The following is a 19,492-nucleotide window of genomic DNA, read 5'->3' on the forward strand; positions in this document are numbered from 1 at the left end:
ATGCATGGGTGTAGGGAAGGATCATGATCCTGGAGCTAATTGGTGCCACGTCCTTGACTGCCCTGTCTGTGTTGTGAATGGGAAGCAGGCAGCAGGTGGAGGCTGGTGAATGCAGAACGGAGGGCGGCTGTGTGAAACTTTAGGGAGGTTGGAAGGCCAGGCGTGCTGCAGCATATTCTGTATCAGTAGTAGGGGTTTATGAGTGAGTCGCGTTACAGGGAGGGGGAGCGTGTCCATATTGCGACGTAACATTTGTTCAACGTTCCTTTTGTTTGACGCGGGTGAATGCCAACCTGCTGACACTGGTGAATCCCTAACCTCAGTAAAACTATGCCTAAACCTAACCCTAAAACCTAACCCCAAACCTAACCCTTAGTCGAAATAATGTAGAAAGTAGAAATATCGAGATTTCCCTATAGGGAGGTGACTTTTAGTCTGGTTTTAGTCGACAAAATATAAGATTTTGACTAAAATTACAGTTGATTTTGTTTACTAAAATGATTTAGTGATTTTACACTTGGTTGTATGTTGAAAATAGTCGATTTACAATGTGTCGCATCTGATATTTTCAGCGCAATCAAACATAAAATGACTTGTCTTTTAGTCTTTTAGTTTAGTTTATTTGTTGACAACATCGTCAATCAATTTAGTCTTAGTTTTAGTTATCATAGCTTAGTTTTTATTTAGTGTTCATCAGTGAAAAAGGGTAGTTGACGAAGATTTTTAATATGATGCATTCACCAGCCTCCACTATAGTTTTTGCAGACAAAATCAACACTAGTGCGGAAGGGTCTGATCCTCTTCATAGTGCATCAGCGAAGCTACAGTATCGACTGATCGTTGCGATGTGCGCCCCTCGTCAATAGTGTCAAATCCATAAAACCCCTCCCAGGCGTTTGGAACAGGTGTTGTCAATGGAAGTGCAAACATCCTGCAGGAGACAGGACTTTTACAGGGAAGAAGAGAAGCTTTAAATATGAACCGAGTGAGTGAGGAGATGCGTCTCTCGGCTCCCTACTATAGGCTGGCAGCGATCCACTGCAGTCAAACTGTTGCATTGCTTCGTGCTCACAGACTGCATGTCCCTCATTGGCATTCCAGTGGCGTGCATGAGAGAGAAAGAATGTGTGTGTGTGTGTGTGTGTGTGCGTGCGTGCGTGCGTGCGTGCGTGCGTGCGTGCGTGCGTGCGTGCGCGTGTGCGTGCGTGCGTGTGTGCGTGTGTGTGCGTACATGTGTGTGTGTTTGTGATAGTTTATCAGAGTGGAAGAGAGGGTGTGTTTGTGTGTAGAGGGGGCAAACAAAGGGAAAGTGTAGCAGGTGGGGGGTATATGCTTCATATCTCTCCCTTTTCCATTAATGCACGATTCTCCCCCTTAAACTTGCCCGCCCCTCGTCAACCTCCGTTTGCTGCCATATTCATTCTCCTTGACTATACTACTCTCTGTGTGTTTAATAATAATAATACATCAGACTTATATAGCACTTTTCTTTGTACCCAAAGCCGCTTTACAAAACAAATCAAAATAACTTTATTGAGAGAGGAAAAGGTTAAAAAGGCTAATAGTAAAAACTAAGACTAAAAGGCAGTTTTGGTTTGAGTTAGGCAGGGAAAGGAAGTCTGAAAAGGTGGGTTTAAACACGGCAAGGGGGTGAAAAGGTGGGTTTAAACACGGCAAGGGTGGATCAAGAGCGGCTTTGATGTGATGTGGGAGTGGGTTCCAGGGCGTGGCTGCAAGCCGTGTCACCCCAGGTGCGTTTGCTTGTTTTGGGTATGTCCAGGAGGTTGGCATTACCAGACCTGGGCCTTGCAGGTGGTGATGAGTATTTTGAAATCTATTCTGTGCTTTACTGGGAGCCAATGAAGGTCATGGAGGATTTCTATGGCCGACCCTCCCGCTTCTTTCCTCCTCTCCTCCCTCCTAGAACCGGACAGATATACCGGTATATCGGTCATCATTTGACTTTTTTGACAATGTTGCTACCGGTAGTCAATATCACTTTCATCCTGGCATCACTATTTTGTCATTTTAGACAAACATTTTCAAAAGTTTTGAAACATTTTCAAAAACTGCCGATATGCAAGCTCAGAAACGTTATTTGCGCTTACCGGTATTTATTTTGCATATAAATGAAATGTTAAGGTTTTTCTAATTGATTAGAAAATGATTCACTTCACAAAATATCTGCCAAAATCTTCCTGCTGTGAGCCAGAAAGGAGACAGAAGAAAGTTCAGCAGCTGTAGATTCTACATCGAACAGTATTTTACAAGATAATTTACAGTTGATTTCAACTGCATGATTGGTTGATTTTCAGGCTTTAACCCCACCATATATTATGAAACTTCTGTCTCCTTAGTACATCCCTGAGAAATATCCTTTCCTTTCCTTGATCCAGATTACAGAGCATTTTTCTTTCACTAGAAAGCTATGTTGCATTTCAATTCTTCCTTACAGCCTTTTGTAACTGAAATGGAAAAATACCACACAAATCAGGTTCGGAGTATTCATTATTAAATTACATTTTGGGCTCAGGGGCCAGCAGGAACAGTACTTCAGTTATGCCATGTATTTGGCCAAATGGTATGGCATGATGAACGTCAATGTTCTGGCCATTCATCCTGTAAAGGTGAGGAGACGAGGGAAAGGTGCAATAGATCACCAAATAACTATAATAAATATAACAGTCCATCAGTGAAAGAGTGGAGGGCTCTCCCTTGTACAGTCTGATTGCCATTGGCACAAAAGGAAGTGTATTCGCTCCTTCTGCAAAAGGAACACTTGAACTTCTTAGTTCTGCACCTGACGTTTGAATTAATAGCCTTGTGTGTGCCATTCGAAAATAGCCAATCTACAATCCACAATCTGCTAGTACATTTTGATACCAATTCTTCACTCAAGCAAATTGTGCTGAATTACGGACTCTTTCTTGTAACACAGTATTTCTATATTGCAGTATTGATACTTTTACTTAAGTAAGAAATGTGAATACTTTTTCCATATTTGATAAATTATGATTTTCAACTGCTTTTGATGAATTGGATCCCTTTGTTTTTGTTTTTTGGTTACTTCTTGCAGCTGCTGTGCATAGACTCAGAGAAGCGTATCTCCTGCCTAGCGGAGCTCCAGAACCTGGACTACATGTCCGACGTCAACTGGGACGCAGTGTTCAGCAAACAGCTGCCACCGGGCTTTATTCCCAACGTAAGTGTCTAAGAGACAACAGCTCCACTCAACTAGCCTTCCAAACATCATGTTCAAGTATCTTAAACTGATTCCACTCAACTAGCCTTCCAAACATCATGTTAAAGTATCTTAAACTGATTCCACTCAACTAGTCTTCCAAAAATTATTAAGTATCTTAGACCACTGTATCCCCACTTGTGGGTCACGGACACATTGTTATGGGTCCCCATTACTTAAAAACTAAATTCAGTAAAAAAAACAAAATTCAGTAATTTCGTGAAGAAATGAAGAAAAATCGAAGAACTTCCATGAATTAGAAAACAAAACGTATAAGAAGTATAGTGAATATCGATCTACAAGCTCTCAACGCGGTGCAAAGCGACATGTTGTGCGCTTGTAGATCTGCTATTTTCACTATAGTTTGGGACCCGGGCAAACGTCTAATCTCGCTTTTGGGTCTTGGCCTGAAAGGTTTGGGAACCACAGTCTTAGGCTGAAGTCTTGAGTAAGCAATGCCTTGTCTGAAGAAAAGTTGAGCGATTAAGGCACGTGGATGTTTTCCCTTCAGGTCGATTTATTAGGCAGAGAATTAGAGTACAATGGTTCCTGGAGCCTTGCTCCTGCAGCCTCACGACTTGCAGGAGTGACACACACAAACAGCATTTTCAGTACATAGAATGTGTAAAGGAGTGGCGCGCCAGTGTTCTTGAGGGCCCATAGCCACAGGGATGCTCTGTTTACAAAACAGTGGGCAGCTACCCTTTTTGCCTCTATAGCAGCCAGAGCCTGAAGAACAGAGATTCTGAGGACAGCTGCATGATCTGCAGGCCTATGTAAATATATTTGTCCCGGGAACATGGACCATATACTTGGCGTCTGCATACATTGAGAAAACAGTAATGATACCAATATTCTAAAAAATATGGGGTTTATGGCTTACACAACAATAACATAACTATAAAACAATAAGAGAACAGGAAAAGTAAAATCACAATTATGTTTTTTTATCAGTATCATCCCATTCCTATGAATACAGACCTGGTCTTTAAAGCAAGCAAACACAAGATATCTGTTTATTCACACTTTGCCATCCTATGGCCTCCCATAGTCAGGGTGGAGAGACTGCCCCCTGCTGGGCTGAGCTGGCCACCACAGGTCATTTGCCACCTACTACCCGTGCAGTATGTGCACACACACATGCAGTACAGACAGTACAGTAGAGGCACATACTGTATGTACACTTGTGTACAGTACACACCTAAACACGAGCATGTGCATACACATAAAACAGTCCCCTGTGCTCTGTTGCCTTGTACTTTTATAGTTTTTTTTAGCTGTTTTTTTCTGTCTCAAGAAACAAAAACAGGCCAGAGTCATCAGAGGTTGCACTTACACAGGGGTGTCGCACCAAATTCTGGGCCCTGGGTACAAGGATTCACTGCGGGCCCCCCATGAATGTTCTTCATAGGGGGAGGGGGTTTAACCCATTTAGACTGGGAACGCATTATTGACGTATTATTATGTGCTGAGCTGCAAGCTTGTAGATCTGCTATTTTTGAAACATCGTGAAAATTTGTCTTTGAATATTTCAAATCCTTCTAAGGTTTTTTGAAAAACTTATGTTTCTATGTCAGTGGTGCTCAAACTTTTTCATGTGAAGGACCTCCCAAAATGATATGTATTTGGCCACGCCCACGGACCCCCATCTCAAAATATTTATATATTTAAATAGGACCCCCCAGAAGCAAAATTTTAGTTACAAATGTTTGCTTAAAAAAAAGAATTGTACAAGTTTTCACGACTTTTCGAAAATAGCACATATACAAGCTTGCAGCACGGCAAAAATCTGCTATTTTTCAATAGCTAAAGTATAAAATAATTAAGGCCCCTCCACCTTGGGCCTTAGTAACTCAATCCCACTTCCCCCCCCCCCCCCCCCCCCTGTGACGCCCCTGCACTTACAAGAAGTGGCATCATTAGGTTTGCTAGGAAGACCAGCTGCTGGGGCTGGCAGATTCACAAAAACGGACTGTCCCTTCTTTAGTTTAGTGCCAAGCGGTCAATACAGAGTGTTCTGTTCCAATGTACAATGGCTACATTTCAAAGGGAACACCTGGCACCGATATAGGGTACAATAACGCAGTGGGACTCCGTGACGGCGGCAGCATTCTTTATATCCTGCTTCAAAAGTGAATCAGTGCCTCCTCCCTCAAGTTCTAGATTTAAACAGGTAGTGATTCTGCCATTAGAACTTGGTCCGGTCAAACTCCAAGTCACTGCAGTGATAGATACCATGGTAAAAGCTTTCATTCTGCTAGCTTAGTCAGCCATAAAACTGTGATAACGATGGATGTAATAATCATTGCTATTGGTGCCACTATACAAGGCTGTGCTACGATAAGCATCATGGCATTATCCGTCCCTGGATGGAACGGCTCGGCCAATTCGATAAGCATCATGGTATTATCCGTCCCTGGACGGAACGGCTCGGTCAATTCTTCACAACAGAGCCATGAAAACTGTAATGGATGTCAACAACGGTGTTGTAATCTAGGCACTCAAATCAATGACGGTCATCATCGCCCCTTCGCCACACCTCCTCAACTCAATTATGACATTGTTGTTGGATAACACCATGTGTCTCAGTCAGTGGTGTAAAGTAACTAAATACATTTACTTAAGTAATGTACTTAACTAAAATGTTGAGGTATTTGTAATTTACTTGAATATTTCCTTTTACTTCTACTTCACTACATCTTGGATCCAAATATTGTACTTTTACATTTATTTTAAAACTTTAGTTAGGCCCACTATAGTTACTTTGCAGAATTGGATTATTATCACAAAACATACATTAACCACTTCAAGCCTGTATACAGTACATTTTGGCCATTTGAAAATAGCCGATCAACAAGCTCACAACGTGTCGCGATGCGACACATTGTGAGCTTGTAGATCTGCCATTTTCAAAAGATTTGTATACATTTGAAAACTTCGATTAGTACATTCTGCATAACGAGTACTTTCTACTTTTGTTACTTTAAGTACATTTTGAGACCAATACTTTTGTACTTTTACTTTTACTTGAATTCCGGACTTTTACTTGTAACAGAGTATTTCTACATTGCAGTATCGATGCTTGTATTTAAGTAAGAAATGTGATTACTTTTTCCACCACTGATCATCGCTCCTTCTTCACGCACCTCAACTAAAGTATAACAATGTTGTTGGATAACACCATGTGTCTCAGCATAAGAACAGACGTGAAAATCAACTGGATCCATTTCCCGTGAAGGTCTGCAGTCTTTGCAGCGATGCACCCCCTGCAGTCACAGGCTATGCAGCCTTGCAGAGAAAAAACACTGGACGATCGATGGGGAATTGACAAGTCTCTCTAAATCTAATTATGTCCTTATCCTCCCCCCCCCTCAGTCCTCATCCCCTCATCCCCTGGGCCAGACACACATACTATTAATGTGGTTGAGATGAAGGGGGAGTCAGCCATCGCCTCTTTGGCTCTTAACCTTGTTCCGCCCCGTCTCAAGGCTTTCTTGAGGTGGTCTGGCATATGAGCTTCCCTTCAGAGTTGATAGGGGTTCATGCCATTTATTTTGCCTGGATACATCGCTTATAAATTGTATCGTCACTTACAATATTACATGGCCATGTTGATCACTCAATTACTCGTCTGTCCTTTTTATAGGAGAAAACGTTTCTAAAAATAACAGACCACTTTTCTGCCGCTGTTGACCTTGTTACCGAGCTTGTTCAACGTGTAAGCTAACAAAAATAAATATGAAAACCAAATAATACAATAATATTGTTTTAATTAACTGCCACGTAATAAGTGGGATAATGTACAGTGATCTGCGTTATTTCTGGACAATAAACACACTTCATTTACCGTATCAATTTTCCAAATTACAGTACACATTTCAGCAAGTTTGCTTGACAAAATGTTTCCTGCATATATTGTTGCATATGTTTTCGCTTTTAGCACATCAGCCAGTGCGGTGCAGCAGCTGCCGTGTTTGACCCAGTGTGTGCGTTGTCTGTCTGTCTGTCTCTGTCTGTCTATCTCTTTGTCCGTCTGTCTGAAGAAGCGGAGGCTAAACTGTGACCCTACATTTGAGCTAGAGGAGATGATTCTGGAGACCAAACCACTACACAAGAAGAAGAAGAGGCTGGCCAGGAAGTCCAAAGACCAGGGCTCTGACGGCTCCCCCCAGGTAAGTCTTCCCCCCGGAAATGAATACCTTTGCCTTCTGAGGTTCCGTTATCAAATCCACCTCTATTGCCTTGCCTTCCAAAGCAGATTTACTTCTAGAATATGCCTGTCATCACATGACCAGAATTTAAACAAAGACTGTGATCTAGCTCTTAAGCAGCATCAGGTTAGGTATTCTCACTCTGCATCAGGTATGGGCTAGGTTCGTACATGACCTGTCTGGCACCTGTAGTACGTAAACTAGGATTCATATGCATGGTTCCTAAACGAGAATTAACCATACAGTGTGCCACTTGTTTTGAAATACGGTACATGTCGGTTTTTCCTAGTAGAGCCTGCAGCTGGGCTGTTTTCTGTTAATACCACAAATGGTTTCCTTTCTGACCACTATACGCAGTTCATTTCTGACCGCAGCTCCTGCGTGAAACAAAAATGTAAGTGGCATTTAGTACTATTTCCACTGGGACTCAAAAAACATTACAGACAAACAGAGGGATAGACTGTGCGTGAGAGTGAGAGATTGGGAGAGGGAGAGAGAGAGGGAGGGAGAGAGAGAGATATGGCCATTACAGCACCACGGACAGAGACACAGTGGGCTTGTCTGGACTTTGGCTGCTTGCCAGTAGGTTATTAAATAGATGCATTATGCCCATACTTGTCTGGGAACAATGTTTCAAAATTACGCTTCTCCTCTGCATTTAGCCCTAAGATAAATGTGTTCAAGAAAATCACGACCACACATTGCTTCAGGTATACCCCATATATCCGGTTTATTGCTGGGCGGTTCGGGATTTAGCGGGACTCCTAGGGTTGTCGTTGTTGTTGTGTTTTATGTCCATTCCAGGGCATTTAAAAAACAGTCCCCCCCCCCTCCTGCAAGATTTGCATGGGCTCCCGCTGGACCCCACTCCCAATGCAGGGCTCTACTTTGTAGTCTAGTCCAGTGGTTCTCAACCTGTGGGTCGGGATTATTTTGGTGGTTCCCCAGACGATTAACTTAATGTGCAGCACTGTATTCTCACTCTACAGTAAACAAACCAACATAAAGTTTAAGTGTATAGAGGGGTATCTGCACATTTCTAAAGTGACAATTTAAGGACTTTTTAATACCTCTAAAATGACAAATGATACACTGGCCAAACTGTCAAATATTAGAGGCAGAAATTGTGAAAATAGCCGATCTACATGCTCACAACACCTCGCAACGCGTGGCATTGTGAGCATGTAGATCTGCTATTTTCACAATAGAATCGTGTTATACAAAATTAAATGCCTCAACTCTTAGTGCTCGTAGGGTGGGGGATCCCCAGTTAAAATATATTTATTTTGGGGGTTCACGGCCTGAAAAGGTTGAGGACCACTGGTCTAGTCTACGCAGTTAATTTAAATACACATTACAATCCAGAGTGTTCATTTAACTCTGTGGTATGTGGATTTGTATTGTGTATACAGCCTGTATAATACAGGGTAGACATGGTACCTTATGAACTCATGTTGTAAAATAGCATTGGTTTAGAAATGCAGTTGATTTCAGTTGTACACGCTCAACTGATGCTTACTTATATTATTGAAACTTGCCTTTTTAACTTTCTGTTCCCCGTCATCCTACAATACATAACCTCTTTGTGGCTGAAACAGTTTATCAACGTCATATGATGGTAAATTTCACCAGGATTCACCTGTCAATGTCATGGAAACATCATGCGGTTGAAATATTCAACACAGTTGAAGTTTGTTGCTTTCTGGTTAGTTTGACATCTTTCAGCGCTCGCACGCACGCACGCACGCACGCACGCACGCACGCACGCACGCACGCACGCACGCACGCACGCACGCACTCACGCACCTGCCTCTCTTTAGTGCCTCACCCATTTAGTGACCATCATTACTCATCAAAGACAGGTTGGGCCGTGGTTGCATTCGGTCCTGCTACAGGTGACAAGTTGCTTCTTAGTTTGCCCTTTAACAGCTTTTAGGGTGCTATAAAAAAGAAGGCTTGGACAGGTTTTAGTGCCCCATCAGGTCTCAGTGACATCAAAATAAATGGCCACCGTGCCTGCAGTACGGTTTGTCTGGGGGATCACGAGAAAACGCAATCAGCAGGCTGCTTTTTCAGGGGGTTGTTGTTCCATCACCGTTGCTAATGTATTCTGTGCTTTACTGAAAAGGCCTGTTTTGATTCGGTCGTGTCTTGTCAACGTGAACTCAAACTGGCTTGAGCAATCCTGCATTGTGTGCATTCACACAGTACATGTAGTCGCCCAGAACAGCCGATTGCCAAAAATAATGCTGCAAAGCGGCACACTTTAGCCGCCATTGACTCGATAAAGTGTCAAATGAGTTGACTGATCAACCAGCAGGCTCTTTCTGCCTTGTTCCACCCTGGTTCCACTTTTTTATGTTGAATTAGCTAAAACATCATTTTTGGAGAAATAAAAACATTTAAAAACATGCCCAGTCACTATACTGCACCTGAGAGGCTCCTTTTTTACTGAAACCAAGTTTAAAATGAGAATTGAATACACAAAATAACAATAAGAAGCAACTGAATTTCAATGGTAGTGGATGGAGAGAAATGACACAGCAACCAATGGGTGTGAAGAGGGGCGGGACAAAGGTTCAATTGTTTTAATTAACTGCCACGTTATAAGTTGGATAATGTACAGTGATCGGCGTCATTACTGGACATTAAACGCACTTCATTTATAACGCGTCAATCTTCATTGTTTTCATTGTTTAATATCAGATGGCCATCAGTAATGCAGGAACTCAATTTCCCATGATCCTTCGGGAGATGAGGCCACCCGGACATCCGGTTTTCCATTCAGATCAATGGTAGAGAATTCAGAACAGTGGATTTATCTCGGATTCTACTCCCAGATTGTGTTTGATCGTCAAAAGACACCTTTTTTCAACGGACAATAAACTCTCCATATGGAACTGTACGAATCGTCCCAAAGTCACGCATTCCCCCGGGCCAACAGAGTATACGGGGCTTTAAACTGGGCATAGCAGTTGAAACGGTTGGTTCATTCTGCAGTTAAAGCAGTTTTGTTACTTTGCAAGTTACGACAGTTTGATGCGGCAGCGCTACAGTATATTGACCAGCCACATTGAGCTACATTAGCAGCCCGAGTACCAAAAGCAAGTGGAGTTGAGTTGAACTGTTACTATGCAGTGGAGAAGCACCATAATAGAGGGAATAGGCGGTGCAACCTCATCAGACATCCTTCCCCAAGGTGCTCGGGAGCAATATGTACAAGCCATTATCTACTACTTTTCTGCCTGTTGAAAATCATTTGAAATATTGCTAAACAAAGACGGTTCAACGGTATGAGTTAACCTTGGTTACTGAGCAGGGAATCCAATAAGCCACAGCGATGGAACAGACTTCTCACTTAAATTAGCCTGGCTGAGACTTTTTTTAAAATAAGCCAGGATTCTCCTTTATCTGCTGTGATGGAATACCCCCCAGGTCATTCAGTCTTTCGCTCGGTCTACATAAATCAGCTGTGGTCCCATGGGTGTTAACTCGCAGTGGAGAGGAAAACAAGGTTAATTGATCCCTCGGTAAAGTAAAATGACACACGCACATACGCACAGTACTCGCTATGTTAATGGAAGGGCTTAGCTGGGATAACATCAGTAGTGATTCCACTGAGAGTGCGTTAGTGGGCATTAAGCACGGTCCATACTCCTTCCGACCCTCAAAGTTTTCTTCGGAAACAGAAGGTGATATAGGCCTATTGTACTACAAATTGTCATTGTCTTTCCAAGGTTCGGAAAGGGCAGAACCAGAGCTTTTACTCTGAACTCCTCTAGATGTCCTGACTCTCGGACCCTTTCCGAACCGGGAGATTTGCCAACCTCGGCATCAATGCTACTGCACATCCACCAATATACTGTACATACATGAACAAAAAATAGCATTACTAATAGCATAATAGCGTTTGGTGTAGTGATGCGCGGGCCAACCTGGTGCCCCCACCCGCCCGCCAACCCGCCCGCAAGCGGGTGGGTGGGTCAAGGTTTCAGACCTTTTCAGGCTCCACCACTCTCACGTGCAAAAAATAAATAAGAATAATCACCTGTTTTTTTACCTTTTATTCTTAATAAGAGTAGGCCTATAAGAATAAGAATACAACGTTTTGAATACGAGCACGAGCGAGCAAGTTTTAAAATGCGCCAGAGAGCTAAATTCATTCACATCCATCCTCTCCCTATCAAAGTCCTATCTCCATCCACCATGTATTTCTCCGGTCTTTCCTTCGCTCCCATAAACATTCAATCTATTTCCGTGCACCACTGTGGAGCTGCAAGCATACTTATCTGAGTTACAGTGGTCTGTAGTCGGCTTTTCGACATGTTTACCCAAGAGCAGAAGCCTTACCGTGAATCTGTTTTCTCAGGAGAGAGAGAGAGAGAGAGAGAGAGAGAGAGAGAGAGAGAGAGAGAGAGAGACATTATTGGCTAATCACAGAGCCTTATCGACTGAAATGCGCCACCTGGCTCCCAGTCGATGGGTCTGGGCCGTTACTAAGTACATCAGTCATTGTTTCAAACTCTAGAGGCCTCTCCAAATCTGCAGCACATACCACGAACAAATGATGGTCTTTTCCCATAAAACTGACGCTGTTTGTGTGGTCCGGGTTGTGGTCTGTGCCAGCCAGTTATGATAAGCAGGAGCTGGCCCAAATTGTGTAGTGTTTTATGGTGGCAGACAGCTGTGTGTATGTGTGTGTGTGTGTGTGTGTGTGTGTGTGTGTGTGTGTGTGTGTGTGCGCGCGCACATGCGCGCGCGTGCGTGTGTGTCTCGGCGATATCACACAACATCTGTCATCTTCTTGGCTATAATGTAAAAAGGGACCGTTACGGCTGAAGTGACAGTCTCTCGTTATAATGAAGTAATGATGGCCGTCTCCAGGGTAGACATGTTTTTACTCTTATGGAGACAAATGGTCCCAGGCGGTCTAATATGAAAAGAAATAAAGTAAGCATGAACAGAAAGTGACGCAGCAGCCAAGGGTTTTTGCTGATTCTGCACTGCTGTAGACGATGGCTCCTGACTTGGAATCAGTCCAGTCATCCATGAGCGCCTTAAGTGAATTAGAATCCATGACTACTGGAATTCATATGTGACTGAGCATGACACTGGGGCAGTCATTTCGGAAGCCACTACATTAGACCACAGCTGAAATTACTTTTTTTTTTTTTTTCTAAAATGTGATAAAGCCATAAAAGCATGTCATAAATATCAGGCTACATTTCACTTAAACGCCAGAGCTTAACTCTGCATGTAAATAAGACTTTTTTTAATTAATGTGAGAGATCGGGACATAATTCTGTTGGTCCTCTGATTCAAATGAAAATGAATTAAAAAAAAATCAATGACTAGCCGTCAGCCGCGCTGGGACACATATTTCGCCCATTAAAACCCCTCACAGTTATCTCCAGCCCATAGATCCATTTTTGGGCAACAGAAATGTGTCACCCCGATGTCAAGAAGTGAGTTGTCAACAGGAACGAAAACTATGATAATCCAAGGACTGAATTCCTCCTTTATTATCCTTTATTATTACCCGGCTTGTTTGAATGCTTGATTCTGATTGGTCAATCGCTGAAATCAGAGGTCTGATATTCCTTGATAACAGAGCGCTCCGCTTGATAACAGACCGCTGTCTAATCAAAGGCTCAGAACACCTGCTCAGTCAGTCTCGTTTTCCAAGGCGACCGTGTTGGGCTGGGGGGGACGCCCAGCGCAACACTTGTGGAATACTTTCAGCTGTCGGTGAACAAGGAAATACTTTGTTTTGTTTTTAGTTTTGAATCAAATTATTAATTTTATTATTTAGTAGCCGTTTAATAAGCGGGATAACGGCTGGCTCTGCGGCGTTGCCCAGGAATAACAATACCGACGGCCTGATAACTCCCCGAGGCGCAGACAAACGACCGTGGTGCCAGCCGTTATCCCTTACTTATTCATGGGTGAATCAAATCAACCTGATGCCAAAAATCTGTATTCTGGTGCCAATATCAAGATGGATGGCACACTCAACAGCAATGAGTGTGGTGACTCACATTGTCACAAGAGATATACTGTAAGTAAACCAGAGCCAAGATCACTAAAGTAAAGCTTGACCAATGCCAGATTTGTGGGTCCGATGCCGATCCAGAGAGAGAGACAGAGAACGAGGTGGTGTAGTACATGCAGCATTTTCAAAGCAATACATGGAGATTAATTGATTTTCAATTAATCAATTAATCACCTGACAGTGCCTTCGTTTAGTCACTTTTGTCACTGTCAGGTGAAAGATGTAAAAAAACTAAAAAGCTTTGTTGCATCCGATATAGCTATCATTTACAGTAGTCGCAAGCTCTTGTATGTTTTCATTGACCTAATAGCCTAATGCTAATGCAGGGATCTTCAATGTTTTCAGGCCAAGGACCCCTTAGTTGAACGTTTTCATAGATTCCATATACTGTAGTTTTGTTGTTTGACAGCACAATCATCAGTGTATTTTGGATTCATGTCAATGTGTGTTTTCAGATATTTAACCACTTGAGGACCCCCTGTATTAACTCTGAGGACCCCCTAGGGGTCTCAGACCCCCTGTTGAAGACCCTTGGCCTAATAGGTGGTTGGGCCTGAAGGGCCGTGGTCCCAAGGGCACCCGGGGCAAATGCTCGTGGTCTATATGGAGATCAACATGCACTTTTGTCAGAATCAAATGTCACAGCTCCTGCCAAAATGGCAAAGTGTCAAATATCACATATATTATGGAGATTTGCTCGCTTTAAGGGCCAGAAAAGCCACTAAAACTCCTACCTACAGATAGAAGGATCAGCGGCGGCGCTGCAACATAGGTGTGAGGACCGCCCGTGTAGCGGACCAAACTCTAGATGTTAAGGCTCAGTATTAGACCGAACTTCTAGGTTATTAAAATAGCCAGACAGACATAACTTTCAACCTGCCATCCATATTTTAGGAATTTCTTTTTTCTAATATAATGCCTAAAATGTTATGGATCCGACAAAACACAGATCCATAAACTCACATGTTGCACTGCGATTTTTTTGTGTGGCTATTTTCAGTACTTTCAGCATGAGACTTTCATATGACAAAGTATGAAATTGGGCTTTAATTTATGATAATAAAAAAAAAAGCTTTCTGCCCGACAGCCATGATATTCCTCTCCTCTCTTCTCTTTATGTTTTGTGGAAAGCAACTTTGTATTACCTTTCCTATATCAAAATTGGCTCAAGGGAGGGCTGGACGACCCACTCCATATGGTCACAAAATGGGGAATGCTCATATTGGGCATAATACCGATGTATGATGACATCAGGGATGTCATCCTACAGTATGGGCATACAATCAATAAGGACTGACAGATACAGAGATCTCCATATATGGGCATTAAAAGTTATTGCAATGTGCTTTCCAAGTAAACGTTCCTCACTCTTTTTCATTTGAATGTTCCTCGCTTCGTACCATTAGTCTCTTATTCTCCTCTTCTGCGTCTTCCCTTTCCCCTCCCACCCCATCCCCTCCATTATGTTTTAACATTCAAACACACTCTTCACCTGCCCCCTCTCTGTTCCTCCATTCATCCATTTCTCACTGCATTTATCTTGCCCGTCTTTTCTGTAGCGTAGCGTATCATCGTCTCTCCTCCTCTGTGTCAGCCAAGCTCGTAATGCAGCATTAGCTCCATTAAATCACTGAGCATGTGGTGGAACGTCTGTACTCGTGCTGTAAGAACAAAGCACATCCCTCTCCCACTCAGCTAGTTTTTCATGATTCTGAATCCAATGCAAGCATTTGTTTTGCACAAAAAACATTCCTTGGGCTAAAAACGGCCCCCAGAAAACTATGGTTGAGTGATGAGTCATCACTTTTCACAGTTTTGTCAGGGAAGTTTTTCGGAAAGGAATATTTTTTGTGCAAAACTAATGCTTGCATTGGATTCAGAATCCCGAAAGAACCCTAGTTTGACCGCTCACATGCTACTTAAAGCATATTTCTTTTTTGTATTATTTTACTCTATTTTACTATAGAGTAAAATAATACTGGCTCCCACAAGTCTCCCAAGACAAATCTGTGATGTTCCTATAGCCAGAAATGTTCCATAATATGGCATGTTCTAACTATGTGCCAAATGTCATGCTTATATCGTAAAGTGCACGATTGTTGCCCGAAACGCTGGGACTATCAGTGAATGCAGACTGGAAAGTGTATAGGTGTTTCTGATACTGCGTCCTCATTCACCGAGAGCTGCTCCAGCTTGTCTGCCACTTTGTTCACATTATCCGTGTCGCTGGATTCTGTTACTATTGGGTATGATAAACAACATACTAAAAAATCGGGGAAAAAAACTACCGGATAGGCACCATTTTCAAGATGGCGTCCACGATGGCTGCCGGGAGCTGAAAATGCCTATAAACTGGGTTTTAATGTGTAAAAAATCATAATAAATCTGCAATTGGTGAAGAGTTTTTGATTTTTGGTATGGTGTTAGGTATGGGTATAAGGTTTTCAGTGGTCTACAATATACTGACCAATCTAATATTTGATTCATTGCAAACAGACCAATAGGGGGCGAGCCCAACTTGTTTGCGATGGTTTTTGAAAACCTTATACCCATACCTAACACCATACCAAAAATCAAAAACTTTGCACCAAGTGCACAAACTTTACCAGATTCTCCCCAGCTATGTTCCCTTGTCACTTTCTCATGGGCACTCAAGATGGCATCAAACACAATACACATCTCCTTGTATGGGCTGTTCTGTCCGTGACGTTAGTTATCTCCATACATGGAGTTCGGTGCTCATACAGACAAAGCCGTGCTCATACACACAAAGCCGGATGTAGGAGCGGTTAGCACCGCTCAAAAAGTGTGATTGGTCAGTAGATAAATAAAACAAATCAATCTACCTGGCCAGGCCGCATGGAACTCCATATTTAGGCAAATTACGTTAGTCATCTATGACGCATCTACAGTATGACGTACCGGACGGTATTACTCCAAATGCAGGGCAAAGTGTCAGCCTGTTCTGTTAGCACAAAACTACACCAATGTAATCAAAAATGTCAAATAATTACCCAAATATCGGCCAAACTGATATACCAATCGGGCTCTAATCGAGCTGCTGTGCTTCTTAAGCCTGTGTCCTGGAAGGACATTTGGAAGTGTGTGTCCCTCTTGGGCTTCCATCCAGCTCAGCACTCCCTCTAGGTTCATCAAAATGAATGGAAAGTTTAATCTAATAGAAGCAGCAATTAACATCTGAACTCTCCTTTAAAACCATCAGAGAGAGACAAAGAGAGACGAGACAGAGGTGGAGAATTGTCAACACGTACCGTATAGCCTACGAAAATCCCAAGACCGGGAAAACACAGACAGACACGCGCATTCATTCCCTATTTACTCGTTCCCGAGTAGTCCGGTTCCTGACTAGACGCTCCAGGCGGCCGAGCTTCTAGCAGTCATTAAACGGGCAAGGATAGCGTTCCATATTGAAACTGTAAAGCCACACGGATGCTTCAGGCAAGATTTGTGCGCATCATTAGCAATTCTCCAAAGAACAGATGCGGAAATTATAGATATAGGTTTCTACCACTTTTTCGAGTCACGTGTTCAAATACTGGATTCTGATTGGCTAAATTCCGGAGGTTATCAGAGGACAACTGCCGCAAAGTTGTGTGTCCGAGATCAATGCGCCTCAGTGTACATCCGGGGACTTCCCCCAACCAACAAATGACGGTGGCAACGGTCCTATGTTTACTAACGTGCATGCTATAGTCGCCGATTTATTTGGATCCAATGCAATCCGCCAACTTTAAAGCCCCTTTTCTCTGAACCTATGCCTTTCTGGAAGCGAACAGCCTCTATTTACGGCCGGAACGGTACTTCTAACTGACGTTAGCTTAGCTGTAAGCTAGACGCATGGATTAGTATGGAGTTGGCGCCATCTGTTGGTGAGTAGAAGATGTTGTTTGTGGAACTATCTGCTGTCTCGCGGAAGTTTTATAGGCAATAATGATTGTAACTTAAGATCCTTGCAAGTTACAACTATGTGTTTTCTTTCATGTATACGGGAAAAAGTGGTAGAAAAGCTATTTACCACTCGGGGTCGGACATTATGCTCTCATAATGTCCTGAGTGAGGTTGTTATCGGACTCGGCTGCGCCTCGTCCGATAACAACCTCACTGCGGACATTATGAGAGCATAATGTCCTCTCACTCGGGGTAAATTGCTTACATATTTCTTTGCTTTATAATCGCCATTGTTTCTGCACAGTATTTGTGCAGGCCTCACAAACAGTACTTGCAGCTTGTACCAGTGTAAGTTGTGACAAATACACCCTCTTGAGTGAGTCGTGATTCTTGATGTATAATGTAGTAGACTCAAGCTGTGGTTATTACTATTAAACTGCCGAGCCACTGATGATTTCACATCATGATTACAAATGGAACACTTTTCTTCACAGATGCTGTGAACACATGCTCATTTTGCTTTCCCAGCATGAATTACATTTTGACAAATTAAACTCTGTATGTAACTGACTTCGCTAGAGTATAGGACTAGGGGTAGACAGACACACCAGTACAAGGCCCCAAAAAGAGGTATCTCTAGAACAGTACTTCTCAAACTTTTCAGACCGCGATCCCCCAAATTAATCATATTTGAGCTGGGGACCCAACCTGACCAGCACTTGGAATTGTAGGAGTTCAGGCATTACATTTAGTTTGACTTGGTTCAATAGATAAATATTGTGAAAATAGCCGATCTAACATGAGGCGTTGTAGATCAGCTATTTTCAAAGTATCTTTCTTATATAATTTGACAACTTGATCATGCAGTGTATAGTTTGTCGATTACTTTTGATGCAGTAATGGTCTTTTTGTTTTGTAGTATTAAAGTCCTTAAATTGTCACTTAAATGTTATACGATTGTCGAATATATCCCCATATCCCCTCATTTAAATTAATCATCAGTTAAATAATATATTTAATCCTCTGTAGTTAACTATTGTATATGGTAGACAGCGGCACGTGCACACATAGACATCAAAGAGGGCCCCTGCCCCCTTTTGGCCGTCTGTAAAAAGTGCCCTCTCCTACGGAGCCCTGAAAGCAGTTTTTACTATGGTGAAAGAAATGCAAATGCCCTCTTTCCATGCCACATTTGAAGGCAGCATTCAAGAGAATTGTCTTGTCCAAAACTTTCCTGAACTTTGAATGCAGCATCTTATGTTGAAAGAATTGTCCTCTCTCTCTGTGTGTAGAAATCAAGCATCGAAAATAGCCGACCTCCAAGCTCACAACGCGTCGCAGCGTGACGCGTTGAGAGCTTGGAGGTCTGCTATTTTCGATATTTTCACCAAAAAGCCCTGTCCAGTCGATGGCCACTGACTCTCTGGTCTAACTAGCTCGTCGGGGCAGTTTAAATCTATATATACACGTTCATATCTCCTTGTATGGGCCGTTCTATTTATTTGGCAAATGTATGGCTGACACACACAAAGTGAAACGAAATTTCAGCCCCTGCCTCTCTAACATTCTCTGCACGTCCCTGGACAACAGCCCTTCTGAAAATTGGCTCACATAATGTTTTTGATCCCTTGAGCTCATCACAGACTGTGGTCACAGTATTCTACATTACAGCATCGATTCATTAATTAACAATGTTAACAGTACTGCTCTCTATGCTTAGTGGTGCATGCAGCCTCTCTCTCACAGCTGACAGTCAAGGTTGTTATCAACTTCAACTTTATTTGTACCCAAATGTTATTTTTATTATTATGTTTTCATTCCAGCGTAGAGTGCAACATAAAAAAGCTCAGACTCGACTAGACTGCATCATAATAATAACACAGTCTGCCTATCAAATCAAGTAAAATCAGAAATAACAACTTGTGGCTTCAATTAATAGTCAGGGTCTAGGCTGGGCCTAGCCGCAAATTGCAACACTAGATTTTTTTATACTCGGATGAATCTAGGGTTGCAATACCTCCCTAGCCGCAAATTGCAACACTAGATTTTTTTATACTCGGATGAATCTAGGGTTGCAAT

General features: G+C 42.5%; 1 protein-coding gene across 1 annotated transcript in view; it reads left to right on the forward strand.

Moving 5' to 3' along the window:
* stk32a (serine/threonine kinase 32A) overlaps positions 1–19,492 on the forward strand; it is a gene marked incomplete at both ends in the record, with an annotated part of 196,378 nt that overhangs the window by 146,022 nt on the left and 30,864 nt on the right. Inside the window, 2 exons of the mRNA XM_080749165.1 lie at positions 3,077–3,202; positions 7,285–7,413. Coding sequence (XP_080605291.1) covers positions 3,077–3,202; positions 7,285–7,413 — 255 coding nt within the window. The remainder of the gene's footprint in view (positions 1–3,076; positions 3,203–7,284; positions 7,414–19,492) is intronic.

Source organism: Nannobrachium achirus (assembly GCF_963921795.1).
Source record: "Nannobrachium achirus genome assembly, chromosome: 19".
In the NCBI taxonomy this organism is placed as follows: domain Eukaryota; kingdom Metazoa; phylum Chordata; class Actinopteri; order Myctophiformes; family Myctophidae; genus Nannobrachium; species Nannobrachium achirus.